The 14,918-nt window shown below is 38.4% G+C and overlaps 1 protein-coding gene across 1 annotated transcript in view; it reads right to left on the reverse strand.

Annotated features, from left to right (window-relative positions):
- The window catches only part of Rps6ka5 (ribosomal protein S6 kinase A5), a 181,377-nt gene that overhangs the window by 115,028 nt on the left and 51,431 nt on the right, over window positions 1-14,918 (reverse strand). Inside the window, exon 2 of the mRNA XM_005343453.3 lies at window positions 2,745-2,816. Within this exon, the coding sequence (XP_005343510.1) occupies window positions 2,745-2,816 (72 nt within the window). The remainder of the gene's footprint in view (window positions 1-2,744; window positions 2,817-14,918) is intronic.

The following is a 14,918-nucleotide window of genomic DNA, read 5'->3' on the forward strand; positions in this document are numbered from 1 at the left end:
CTATCACAGTCATCAGTAGTCAACTAATGAATGGATGAACAAAACGTAGTACACGAAGAATTATTTGGTCATAAAGGGAAAGAAGAGCTAATATGTGCTACAACACATTTTAACCCAGAGAACATTATACTATATGAAAGAAGCCAGTCACCAAAATCCACATAATGTCCAGTTAGTGGTTTTTTGGGGCAGAGAGGACTGTAAGCCTGCCAAGTAACAGCAAAAGGATTCCAAGTTTCTTCTTGAGGTTAAAACAAAAAGTTCTAACGTTGATTTTGGTCATGGCTGCACAACTTTAAATACACTCAAAGCATTGACTGTGTATTTTAAATGGTAAACTATATGGTACGTGCATTGTATCTCAATTAAGCAGACACTAAAAAGAAAGAAGCTATGTAAATGTAACACATACTGTGAGGAGAACTTGACCTGAAAAGCTTTTGACAATATTGTTGCAAACCACATCTTTAAGGGAACCACAGATCTGGACTTGTTTTCCCCTTTTAGTAGATAAATACTATCTTTGAAACAGGAAACAAAGGTAGGGATAACCAACATTATTTTTCTATTTTGAAAGCATTCTTTCTTGTGGATTAGGTAAAGTGGGGCTAGTTTAGTACCTTAAAAGAATACTTCTATACATGACCTAAAGGCGGGCAAGCACTGGAAAATATTCAAGTTGACAACCACACTAAGACTCTTTCTGGCATCACAGCCTTAACTGGTAGGAATACACCATCAGGCTTGTTCACTGGTACCTATCAAAGTTGGCTCTACACTGTATGCTAAATAACTCAGGTTGGCTACAAAACAAACCCTCTATGGTATGATCCAGAGCACCAACACTCACTACTAAATGACCTAAAGATAATTTGTACATGGAAACACGTGTGAGGCTAGGGCAAAGGGAGCGATTACAGAAACCCAGATTTCACTACTGCTGGTAAGCTGGCAATTGATATGTCCTACCAGATCTGAAAAATCTAAAAAGGCAGATGCTCCTTAAACTGTGAAGCTAAACTTTAATGAGAAAGATGGTCTGTCCTGTGAAACTCCTTCCATGGAAACACCCATGGCCTGCTAAGGAGAGAAACGAGTTCAGAGCTTCTTCAATAGGACTTGAGATAGGAGAATAAGAACAGCCAGTTCTTGCAGCTGTTGTAACTATAGAGCAGGACATTCCAGGGCCAGGACGGGTACAATAGGACAAGACTAGCTATAAGACTGGCAGGGCCCAGTGCAAGCATATGTGGCTTTGTTTGTGAATGACCTTGAGAAGAGTGACAGCAAAGCATACTGTACATAGGCTCTTCTGAGTGTAGGGATCTCAAGAACTGTACAGATGCCCATGCATGTAAGACCAGCCTGATTTTTGAACAATAGGAGTCGAGATAGAGAATTATCAAAGATACAGGAAAGAATAAAGCCAAAAAGAAAAAAAAAAAGAGAGAAAAAGAAAAAAAAAAAAGATTACCCGGAGACTATCATGTTACCATTTGGGGATACACCCCAGATGCTTTTTCCATGCTAATACATGTAGACATTTATTAACATAATTGTTTCTATTGTATAATTATGTAGTGTATATGCTCTATGCCTTTTTTAAAAAAAATTATGACTTGGAAACGCTTTCTAAAATGTTAATGAATACAGATTATTTCAATCTTACATAGATGATAGGACATAAATAGAACTATGCTTCAATTAGCCAGACTCTTAAGTGTTGGGTTAATGACAGATCCTGACTTGTTCATTATTACAGTGATGTGCTTTGAATTATAACAGCCTTAAGAGAAAACTAAATAAATCAATCAATTTAAATCATTTCATAAGGTGCTTGGCATATAACAAGCTCTTTATATGCTAGTAACTTCTAAAAACCAATACCGTGCCAAAGTAAAGACATACTGATTTACATTCCCAACATTAGATTTAAAAAGGCTTTTGTTATTGGCTTGTTTGTTGGGTAAGGTCTTGCTTTATAGCACAGGCTAGCCTTGAACTTTTGTTCGTGCTGCCCCATCTCAAGTGCTGGGACTGAGACATGATGTAGGAGTGTCTTCTATCTATCTGTTGCTTTCATTGATTAATTAATAAAGAAACTGCTTGGTCTGATAGGTCAGAACATAGGTTGGTGGAGTAGACAGAACAGAATGCTGGGAAGAAGGCAATGAGGCAGACGCTATAGCTCTCCTCTCCAAGATGGACACAGGTTAAGATCCTTCCTGTTAAGCCACCACCTCGTGGTGCTACACAGATTATTAGAAATGGGATAACCAAGATGTGAGAATTATCCAGTAAGAGGCTGAAACTAATGGGCCAGGCAGTGTTTAAATGAATACCGTTTCCATGTAATTACTTCGGGTAAAGCTAGCCAGCGGCTGGGAGCCAGGTGGCAGGAAGTGGCCTGTGGCTCCATCAACAAAGACAGACAAGAGATTCTTTAGTTTTCTGTCTGACTGTCTGTCTGTCTGTCTTTCAGCTCGATTCCTCATGCTGTTAAAACTGTCAATGACTCTGTGAGTTCGAGGCCAGCCTGGTCTACAAGATATAGTTCCAGGACAGGAACCAAAAGCTACGGAGAAACCCTGTCTCGAAAATAAAAAAAAAAAAAAAAAAAAAAAAAGTAAAACAAACAAACAAACAAAAAAAACTGTCAATGACTTCTGCATGAAGGTTATCAACGCTATGTCACAGAATAGCAAGTACTTTTTGTTTAAAGGGGGATTAAACCTGAGATTTACCTCCAGTTCCTAGGACCTTCAGCAGCTCAAAATTTTCAATTCCCACCTTCTCTGCATGTCCTGTTAAGTTGGCTAAAGAGAAAAAAAAAAGAAAGAAAAAATTAAAGGGGTTGGCAACAGGAGGGCTCTGTGGGGGCTTTGGGGGTATCAGCAAAGTTTTATTTCTTAACCTGGGGTGTTCCTATATAATTATTTGTATAGTTATATTTTATATCCTAATTATAATAAGGCTTTTCTTAAAAATTTAGTGACTAGATAATATTTTTACCATAGGTTAAATCAACATAAAGTCTAGGAAGAAAACAAAAGTTATAATACACAGGTCGATTTGCAGTAACAATGGATAGATTTATAAATATTAATTTATGTAACAAATACAATGTGCCTAACTACCATACTAGATTCTGGGCTGTGGTCTAGTTCCATTTGTGCCACTAAACATGTAGCAAGAGTTAGTGTACACTAGCCATGTGCACACACTGTCTCAGTTCCCCATCAGAGTGAGAGCAAAGATTTAGAGAACTAAGATCCCTGTCAGCTCTAAAATTCTAGGGGTGTGTGTAAATATACAAATTCTTCAAAACCTATTCTGTTCTAAATAAAAAAAAAAAAGCATGTTATACTGAGCATTTTCACAGTATTCCCCACTGGGCTCTGGTCCTACCCTATTCCATATGAAAAGGCAGTCTGGAGAAAAGTGAGGAACAGGGAACTCTGGTGGAAAAAACTGAAAATCGATGGCTTTAGCAAAATTAAATGGCTTTTTTTCCCATAGGACCTCACAGATTCTGTACTATAAATCTTCAAGGCTGAGATATTGCATTTTTAAAATTTATTTAACAAATTCCTCTTACTAATAATGCCAATAAATATTATGTGAACTAGCTTTCTATAGACGCTGTCAAGAAATGTTTGATTCAACTACTAGTTGTACCACTTAAATGCTGTGTACCCTTGAACAAACTACTTCTCTGTGTGTTAGTTCCCAATAATGTAAGATAGTGATAATTAACAATAATAATTCTAAACCCACAATATACTGGTGTCTACAATCTATTGAAAGCATTAGAATGGCAAGATGAACTGATTGCTAAATATAATTAGCTATATAGTAAAACAAATACAGCAACTATAGAATCTAAACAGTAAGTCTAAGAGTGTTCAACATACAAATCTTTCAAAATGTCTGTAAAATAACAAAAGCCTCAAGATTGAAAGAGTCAAATTTTATAAAGTAAATTTATACAGCAATTGGTGTAACCAAGTTAAATGTTTAAAAATAAATTAAAAGTTTGAGAACATAGTTATAAGAAAATTAGGCTCAAATAGGACATCTTAGAGCTACAAGTTTGAGGCAGTATTTTGTTGAATATTCTAAATTAAATTTTTAATTATTTTAATCTAAAAAATTTTAAGGGACCAGTAAGTCTTCAGCAGGTAATGGGCCCAACCAGTTCACCATGACTAAGGTTTTTGTTTGGGGTATGTGGTGATTTGAATTAATATGGCCCCCATAGAGTCATACATTTGCATGCTCAGTCCCCCAGGTGATGAACTGTTTAGAAAAGATTATAAGGTGCAGACTTGCTGAAGGAAATTTGCAGTTAGGGGTGGGCTCTAAGATTTTAAAAGTCCACACCAGGCCTAAAGCCTCTCTCTCTGCCTGCTGCCTGTGGGATCAGGACATAAAGCTCTCAGCTACTGTTCCAACACCATGCCTACCTGCTTCCTGATATAATGATAATGGACTAATTCTCTAAAACTATAAGTAAGGCCCCATTTAACTACGTTCTTTCATAAGAGTTGCCTTGGCCATGGTGTCTCTTCACAACAATAGAACACTGACTAAGATAAGGAACAGGACTAACAAAAGCAAACAATAAATATTGAATTACATAGATTGTGAAACAAATACATACTCAAACATGGGAGTCTAACTAGTTCTCACTTCTGAGCTATTGTTTTGTCAGTACAATTAAAGCCTCTGAACATGAAGATCTAAAAATAAACTGCATTTTTCTTAATTGTTAACCTAAAGAACAAGAGCTCAAACTTCCAGATAAAAAATATTAACATTATTAGACTAAGACTTAAAATATTTACAGATTTTATTTTACCTTAAAGATGAAGTAAACATTACCAACTATATAACTGTTTTCTACATTTATGAGACAGTCACAAGACTAATAAAGTCCAAATCACATTACTCAGAAGATATAAGCCTCAGGCTTGGGACCAAGGTACTAGAGCGCTAAAGCAGTTAGAACTGTTCATTGTCTTTTTTCCCAATATACCACAAAGGAGGTGGTACTTTATTGTGGTTGTGAGAGACAGCAGCCTTTGTTCCTTCTCCAATTCCAATTATGCCTCCACTAGACTCCCTTTCTAGTTCTTCCCACAGGTAAGAAGGCTTAGAAACCCATGCATGAACCCAAAATTCTGAAAGAAAACTCAAAATTACATTTTTTCAAAACGTGAATAGGTAGGGGGCACATTAGTAGAAGCTGGTAGAGTTACTACATTCAAATGACCAACTCCTACATAAGACGTTCTTTTAAAAAATACATTTAGAAAAAAAATACATTTAGTAGTTATTTATTGTAATTTGTGTGTGTTCTGATACACATGTGACAATCAGAGTACATTTTCTGGCAGTCAGTGTAGGGTAATAGGGCCAGCCAAAGAAACACCCTAGCCCTGAAACACGAACCACTGAAATAAACTTTAGCCCTAAACCCAGAACAAAAGAAACACACCTTGACCCTGGGACCAGAGACAAAGAAACACATTTTGGCTCTAGAACCAGAGCCAATGAAAGAAATATGTCCTGGCCCTGAAACTAGAGCCAAAGGGTTAAAACGTGCCAATGAAAGAAATACAAGTTTGGCCCTGAAACCAGAGCTGCCCCTAACCAACTAAACCAACCAATCCCTGAGCAGGAAAACTAACCAATCCCTGTGCAGAAAATCTTCTCCCTGGAAAACTCTGCCCCTAACAAGTCCTATATAAGCACCATTGGCCTGTTCAGTTGTCAGCTGTCCTTTCCCACCCTGGCAGAGGCAGACACTCTCCTGGACTCCTCCTTCCCAAGTAAATCTCTTTCTTAAAAGTGTTTTGGGTGACGATCTTTTGCTGGCCTGGAACAGAATCTTTGCTGAAAGGTTCCCTTTGTGTGTGTTTGGGGGGGGGGAATGAGCATAAAAAATAACAACTTGAGCAGAACTTTGCTGAGAGGCTCCCTCAAGGGTGCTAAGCAGAAAAAGTAAGAACTCTTCACCTAGAGCCAGAAGAGATTGCTGTATTTCTGAAGGGGGTTCCCTTTTAACAGAGTGAAGCAGAAGTAACATCTTGGGCTGAAGCTTAGGAGAAATGGATACTTCTACTGGTAGCCCCCTTTAAGGGGGGCTGGGCAGAGTACAGCTCAGCTGTTAAGAGCTCTCTCTCAGAGAGGAGCAGGATTGCCATACCCTGTGGGAGACCATCCCCGACTGCACCCTAGCTGCAGGTATAGCCTGGCTTCCCAACAAGTCAGGATACCTTTCCCTTCAGAGCTGTAACACTCACAGTCAGGTCTCTCCTGTCATGTGGGTCCCAGCGACCAAACTCAGATTGTGAGTCTCTGCAGAAAGCACCTTTACTTCTTGATCTATCTCCTCTGCACTTTTGAATTTTGGTCTGACTTCTTAGGGAAAACAGAATATTCTCTTGCTCTTCTCCTTCAATGTATACAGTAGTTAGCAAAGTAGATGTGGCTATCTTGATGCTATATTTTGATCATTTTGTTTGTCTGACAACAGAGGGTAACAGGATGAATATATTCACAATACACTATGTACATCTATAAAATGGTCAAAAATTATGTAAAAATTTAATTTTTAAAAAGAGACAGGAAAGAAACTGTTTCCTTTCTTTCTCTGCTATCTGCCATATGGGAGAGCACTCATTGGGGTCTGAAGCTGATGATGTCTGATTCTGGGCATTTCAGCCTCCAGAACAGAGTCAGGACTGTTTACTGAGTTTTCTTTCTTTGAGAGTAGTTTTTGGTTTTAGATAAAGTCTCACTCAATAGCAGAGGCTGGCCAGAAACTATGTAATTCAGGCTAGCTTCAAATTTGCAGCAATTCTGCTTGGGCCTCTCAGGTTCTGAGTCTAAGTGTGAGCCACCACTCTCAACTTGTATGTTGGTTTCCCCACTCAGATGATGATGGTATTTTTAATACAAGAGTCTGAATAAGACAAATGGAGTCCACTAACTAATCTGCTCTCCCTTCTAAATTCTAAGTCACAAGCCTAAACACAATGGTCCTGAGATTAAGATTAGATGGAGTTGGTCGTAAAGGAGAAAGCCTCACTTGGGCTGTAAGCCTAAATTTCCTACAGAGATTATATAATAGCTCTGTACTGACATGCTGGAAGTACACAGAGCTATTACTAAGGTGGCACTCTGATTCCCAGGAGTTAACTGCTGTTCTGTGCAGACAAGTCCTTTGTGGCTCCTGAAAGTTAAAAGAGCAGGCTGGAAGATCAAAGTTTGGGCATTTATGCTTCTAACAGCAAAATAATACTAAACCACAACATGAGCCTAAACCCTGAAAGAGTTAACCCCTTCCCCCACAAAAACCACCTTATGAGAACTCTTCACAATTAAAGCAAAACAGCAGTCTGAGCTGTTCAGATGTTCAGAGCTGGCATCTATCCTGGTGCCCACATGAGGTGAGCAGTTAAATACTAATAATTCTGGATTAAAATACTATCTCATATCTTTCTAAGGTGTCCTATAAGCCTTAGTTTCTATTGCTAATTAACTAAATCAGAGGCAGAAGAATCTATGGGAGTTCAAAACCAGCCTGGTTCACAAAATGAATTCCAGTCCAGTTGGGGATACTCAATGAGACCCTGTCTAAAAATAAATAGATAATTAAAAATTTTTGTTGAAAATTCCTACAGTGTAGCCTGATCACAGTTTCCCCTCTTCCATCTTCCAGATCTCGCCCCCATCAATGTCTGGCTTGAAACTGTGTTGTGTGTCCTGTGCATGCTGCCACAGTCTCTGTGAGTTCCTATGTGTGTCAGTCTTACTGGCTCCATTTCCTTGGTGTCTTCCATCCCCTCTGGTTCTTACATTCTTTCTGCCTCCTCTTCCACATAATTCCCTGCCAATTACAGATTCTTTCTGCAGCAATACATCGCTAAACTTAATCTAAATTATTATTTAGTAAAAGGCAAGTGTAAACAATCTTAATGCTTGCACAAAATAAGTCTAAGCAAATTCTTTTCTCAATACGATATGCTGAAAATTCCTTCACTTCTTGATTAATGTCATCTTCTTTAATGCATGCTCTTTGGTTTAATGGTCACTTCTGAAAGTGAATGTAACTATCTCTTTGTAAGTACATTAAATGTTTTTAATGTTAAAACTCAAATGAATACTAAAATGATCCACTTTAAAAAGTTTGATTTATTAACAATTCTTAAAGAAAAAACTTACATTACATAATAGATTTACAAGAATTAGTTCCTGTCAAGTGGTGGTTCGAAGCCAGCCTCATCTACAGAGCAAGTTCCAGGACAGGCTCCAAAGCTACAGTACTGAAAACAGCCTGGTACTGGCATAAGAACAGAAGACAGGAGGACCAATGGAACTGAACTGAAGACCCAGATATTAATCTACACACCTTGGAACACCTGATTTTTGACAAAAAAGCAAAAAATGTCAAATGGAAAGAAGAAAGCATATTTAACAAATGGTGCTGGCATAACTAGATATCAACATGTAGAAGAATGAAAATAGACCCATATCTATCACCATGCACAAAACTTAAATCCAAATGGATCAAACACCTCAACATAAAGCCAGTCACACTGAACCTTATAAGAAGAGAAGGTGGGAAGTACACTTGAATGCACTGGCACAAGAGATTACTTCCTAAATATAACCCCAGCAGCACAGACACTGGAGAAACAAATAATAAATGAGACCTCCTGAAACTGAGAAACTTCTGTAAAGCAAAGGACACAGTCAACAAGACAAAACGACAGCCTATAGACTGAGAAAAGATCTTCACTAACCCATATCAGACAGAGAACTGATCTCTAAATTACACAAAAAACTCAAGAAATTGGTAATAAAAGAACAAATAATCCAGTAAAAAAAAATGGAGTACAGACCTAAACAGAGAACTCTCAACAGAGGAATCTATAATGGCTGAAAGACACTTAAGGAAATATTCAACATCCTTAGTTGATTGTAGGAGGGTCATCTGTCTATATGCTACTTTCATTGGTTAATAAAGAGACTGCCTTGGCCTTTTAATAGGGTAGAAAATTAGGTGGGCAGAGTAGACAGAACAGAATGCTGGGAAAAAGGCAATGAGGCAGACGCCATGATTCTTTGACCCGAGACAGATGTAGGCTAGAATCTTCCCAGTAAGCCATCATTTTGTGGTGGTACACCGATTATTGGAAATGGGTTAATCAAGATGTGAGAGTTGGCCAATAAGAGACTAGAACTAATAGGCCAGGCAGTGTTTAAATGAATACAATTTGTGTGTGGTTATTTCGGAGCATAAGCTAGCCAGGCAGCCAGGAGCTGGGCGGCAGGAATGCAGCCTGCATCTCCTATCTACACTTAAGTCATCAGAGAACTGCAAATCTAAACAACTCAGATTCCATCTTATACCTGTAAGAATGGCCAAAATCAAAAACACTGCTGAAAACTTATCCTGGAGAGGATGTGGGGTAAAGGGAACAATCCTGCATTGCTGGGAGGAATACAAGCTGGTATAGCTCCTTTGGATGTCAGTATGGCAATTTCTCAGAAAATTAGAAAACAACCTTCCTCAAGACTTGGCAATATCACTTTTTGATATATATCCAAAGGATGCTCAATCATGCCACAAGGACATGTTCTCAACTATGTTTATAGCAGCTTTGTTTGTCATAGCCAGAACCTGGAAACAAACTAAATGCTCCTCAACTGAAGAATGGATAAGGAAAATGTGGTACATTTACACAATGGAGTACTACACAGCAGAAAAAAATAACAACATCTGAATTTTTGCAGGCAAATGGATGGAGCTCGAAAACATCATTTTGAGTGAGGTAACCCAGACACAGAAAGATAATTATCACATGCACTCACTCTTAAGTGATTTTTAAACATAAAGCAAAGAAAACAGTCCACAAATCACAATCTCAGAGAACTTAGACAACAATGAGGACCCTAAGAGAGACATACATAGATCTAATATACATGGGAAGTAGAAAAAGACAAGATCTCCTGAGTAAATTAGGAGCATGGGGATCTTAGGTGAGGGTTGAAGGGGAAGGGAGAGGCAGGGAGGGAAGCAGAGAAAAATGTAGAGCTCAATAAAAATCAATAAAAAAAAGAAAAGAAAAAAGGAAAAAAAGATACACAGAGAAACCATGTCTTGAAAAGCAAAAAACAAACAAAAAAAAAGTTCCTGAAAAGGGCATAGTATGAGTCTAAAGTCCCAAGCACTAGGGAGGTGAGACAGGAGAATTTCAACTTTGAAACTGGCTGGCCTACAAACTGAAGTCCTGTCTCCAAGGGAGAGAGGGGGAAAGAGAAAAAAAATTAGTTTGTTACATCCTAACTGAATCCTCTTAGCCCAGTCTATATTTAATATATTCTAATACAGACACATGCAGTTTGGGAAATATGACTGGCCTGTCTTTTTTATCTTTATTGTGGTAAAATTCATGTAAACAAAAATTAACTTAGTCATTTTAAGTGTACTGTTATTAAATGCATTATGTTGTTATACCGTCGTCATCCCCTGTGCAACTTCCAACTCGTGAAACTGAAATCCCTATGATCAATAAGTAACTACTCTTCAAACCCTCTTGCTCCTAACAATCAATTTTGGCTACTCCATGTGTCTTTATTTAAGTGGGATCACTCCTTACTGTGGCTACCTCATTTCACTAAGCATAAAATCCCTAAATTTCATCCATGTTGAAGCATATGGCATGTCTCAAATTTTTCTTCTTTTTAAAAACTGAATAGCATGTCCCTGTATGTATATACTACATTTCCTTATACAGTCATCTGTCAATGAAAGTGGTTTGATCTGTTGGGGAGGGGGGTGTCCCTAACAGTGGGACCAGGACTTATCTTGGGTGTGAGAACTGGCTTTTTGCAGCCCATTCCCTATGGTGGGATACCTTGCTCAGCCTTGTTACATGGGGGAGGGTCTTGGTCCTACCTCAACTCGGTATACCAGACTTTGTTGACTCCCCAAGGGAGGTCTTACTTCCTCTGAGGAGTGGATGGGGGGTGGGATGAGGAAAACTGGAGGTGGGAGACTGGGAGGGAGGGAGAAATGGGGATGGTATGTAAAATGATAAATAAATTAAAATAATTCAATTCTTTAAAAAAATTCTCCACATATTTAAAAAAATTTTATTGCAAAAATTATCCAGGGTCACTGTTTAACAAAAAAAAAGATATTTGGTAGATCTAAAATAGACCTTGAAGTTTAAGAGATGGCTCAGCAGTTAAGAACATGTAAATAAATAAAGAAGACTAGAGTTTGGTTCTCAGCACCTACACCCAGTGGTTGGGAGCTCATAATCACCCATTATCTCCAGTTCCAAGAGATCTGACACCCTTCTCTGGTCTTCTCAGGCAGTGACACCCATATGGCACACAAACACCAATACAAAAAATAAATCTAAAAGTTAAAAAATTAAGTAGATCTTTAAAATATATCCTAACACTATACCCCCAAAATAACTAACATGGATTTTTAAATGTTCTTCACAGCATATTTCAGCCACAAATCTATGACTAATGAATTGTTTCTTAATCCAACTTTCTAGACAATTCAATTATCAAACATAATTTATAATACATATCACCTATTATCTCTTTAAGTCATAAATGTTTAACACAAACTTCCCATTCTTGTGGAAAAAAATCAATCAGTAAAAACACATTTTTTATTCTATTGCCATAGTTTCTGTTAAGCACATGTAATCAAATATGCTAAAATCACTTGATTACATCAATTTGATTACATTCACTTATATTAAAGCTAAGAGGTTTAATTTTTTCAAGAGGTTTAATTTTTAATGTGCTTTTGCAAATTCAAATTTTTACAGAAATTTTACTTCTACAGAGTTACTTGCTCAGCCATTTTACCTCTACTGGCTTCTGATATGGGCTGAATATTTGTGTCCCTTTGAAAAAATTAATGTGGAAATCTAATCCCAAATGTGATGATACTAAGTGATGGTTCCATTGTGAAGTGATTAGAACTCTACCATCATGAGTAAGATAATCATTCTTGTACAAGCTTGAAAGAAGCTATATGAGGACCCAGCAGGAGGGGCTACCTATGATGGAGAGCTCTTACTAGACACCTATTCTGCCAGTGTTCTGATCTTGAACTTCTTGAACTATGAGAAACAAATTTATATTGTTTATAATATCTAATCAAGCTATTTGTTATAGCCCAAACAGAGTAATGTGGTCCCCCAGCAAAGTATAAGAACTGTAAGACTAGTATTCAAATGGCAGAACAAGGAATAAAAAGAGAAAGTTCTAGAGTTTCAAAATTGATTCTAATATGACAGTAGAACATCCCAAAGGGTTGCTGTGCTTTTTCTAGATGAGGAACTGAAGTTCTATTCAGACATGTGAACAAAGTTGTAAAGAAAGGGCTGTGGCTAAAACTTAAATAAGAAAAAACCTATAAGAGACCACACACACACACACACACACACACACACACACACACACACACACACACACGATCATTACTTGGAGCCATGAGGCAAGCAGAAAGAGACAAAAATAAATAAAAGTCAGTTACAAAACTAGCCTCCACCTAAGGAAATGCAGAGAACATCAATAAGAGAGAAGTACTGATGAAGTCAAAGGCAGCAGGATGGTACAGATGAGTGTAGACTGAGTCATCCTAACTCAGGGTGACTATTGTGGGGGTTTTTTTGAGGTTTTTTTATTTATTCAAAAGATTTTTTTTTTTCACTTTATATACCAACCACAGTTCTCCCTTATCCACTCCTCAGAGAGGGTAAGGACTCCCATGGGGAGTCAACAAAGTCTGGCAGATTAAGTTGAGGTAGGACCAAGCCCGATCTCCCCTGTATCTAGGCTGAGGAAGGTATTCCTCCATAAGGAATGGGCTCCAAAAAGCCAGTTCATGCACAGGGGATAAATCTTGGTCCTACTGCAAGTGGACCCACAGACTGCCAAGCCACAGAACTGTTACCCACATTCAGAGGGCCTAATTTGGTCCTATTTTGGGTTTTTTCTGGGATTCTTATAGAAGAATGCTTGAACAGTCCCTATAGAGAGGTCTTGAACTATTTACAAATGAAGAAATCCACCGAGTAGAAGAGAGCCAGTGAGCTGTGCCTGCATGCACTTCTCTCTGCTCTACATTGGATGTGATAGGATTAGCTGTTTGACATTCCTAACTTGACTTCCCCACAATGATAGACTGTAATTCTGAACTGTACATGGAAATAAACTCCCTTCTCCCTTAAGTGGCTTTCTGTCAACACAATGAAAATGAAAGTCGAATATAGTAAGAACAAATGCAGCCTCTTCCATGATACAAGCAGTTCAATGTTGTCAAACTGCCACTAGATAGTTCCTTATCACTCTGAGCAATGTTGCTATATTAGGTTTCAGTGTTAGTCTCTGCTGTAAGCAGATTGCATACTTGGCATCAGCTGTAGCCAGACTTGCCTCCATGAGTAAAAAATCCATGTTACTGAGCCCATATATGATCCCCATCCTTTTTTGCCACAGTCATTTTGTTCATTAGGCCCTTGAGCCATTACAGAGAGACAAGACAGAGAGCTAACTAGTGTCTACAGAATATATTATTGCACTCCTGATTATTATATTCTTTCCCGTTGCAATCAAACTTTTGCTGGGCACTGATACATGACACAAATACCATCATGATTTTCTCACTTCATGAGCTCTAACCACAAACCTCTTCAGTGGGCTTTCCTAGTCTCCACTTTCTAATGGTATTCCATCTAACCTGACTAACTAGCCAAACTCATGGCTGTACAGTACACAAGTTACTGTAGAATCACCCATCTGTAGACAGAAGTTTCTGTGCTGCCCAGTCCCACAGCCATTCACTGCCAAATAAACATACAGAGGTTTATATTAATTATAAACTGTTTGACCTATTGCTCAGACTTCTTACTAACTAGCTCTTACAAGTTAAATTCACCCATAATCCTTGTCTATGTTTAGCCATGTGGCTTCATATCTTTGTTTCCTCCGCATCTGGCTGGTGACTGACTCTCTGCCTTTCCTCTTCACAGAATTCTCTTAGTCTTGTTGCCCAAGCCTATACTTCCTATCTGGCTACTGGCCAATCAGTGTTTTATTAAACCAATATGAGTGATAAATCTCTGCAGTGTACAAGAGCATTATCACACAGCACCCTCTGACCATCACTTCTTCCAAGCAAATAAACATCCATATACACCACGCAGAAGTCTCCCACTTACAAGAGTTCCCTTCATAACTGCTCCCAAGCAATGACTAGGAAAAAAGTGGTAAAGCTGTAAATGCCCACTTTGATGTGGTACCTGTGTATCATGCAGAAATATTATGAGCCATGCCAAAGTTTTCTATTCCTCTGCCAACTAACCATAAAGGACTCTCCATGTACAGAAAGGGAGCAGGCAGCAGTGTAGCAGCAATGAGAAACATGGATGTTTAGACCACTTCAAGTAACTTTACCTTTAGAACCTGTTTGGCTCAATATACCACTTCCATTTTGTGACAGAATGCAGCTTTCCTTTTGTGAAGGGAAATTTGGTTTACTTGAAGTCTACCAACTTAAGTATTACTCTCATCTAACAAATCTCAAAGAAAGACCCAGAGTAGTGCTTTACCACTATCTGGGTACCCTAGATCAAAAAAGTAATATAATATTAAATGCAAATGTCTATATATGTATGAATAAGAAAAGGACAAACCTAATACAATGTTAAAAACTGGGGAAAGGTCCCCGGATCATTGGGCTACCAGGCGGCCCTGTTTATGTGGTGAGGAGTTCCATCTGGACGGGTGAGTGTGTGCTATCCAGGGGCGGATTGTCCCGGAAGAGAGCACAAACCCCCCTCCCCCAGCTCCTGCTGCAGGGCTGTCTT

The sequence above is a fragment of the Microtus ochrogaster genome, chromosome 1 (genome assembly GCF_000317375.1).
Source record: "Microtus ochrogaster isolate Prairie Vole_2 chromosome 1, MicOch1.0, whole genome shotgun sequence".
Classification (NCBI taxonomy): domain Eukaryota; kingdom Metazoa; phylum Chordata; class Mammalia; order Rodentia; family Cricetidae; genus Microtus; species Microtus ochrogaster.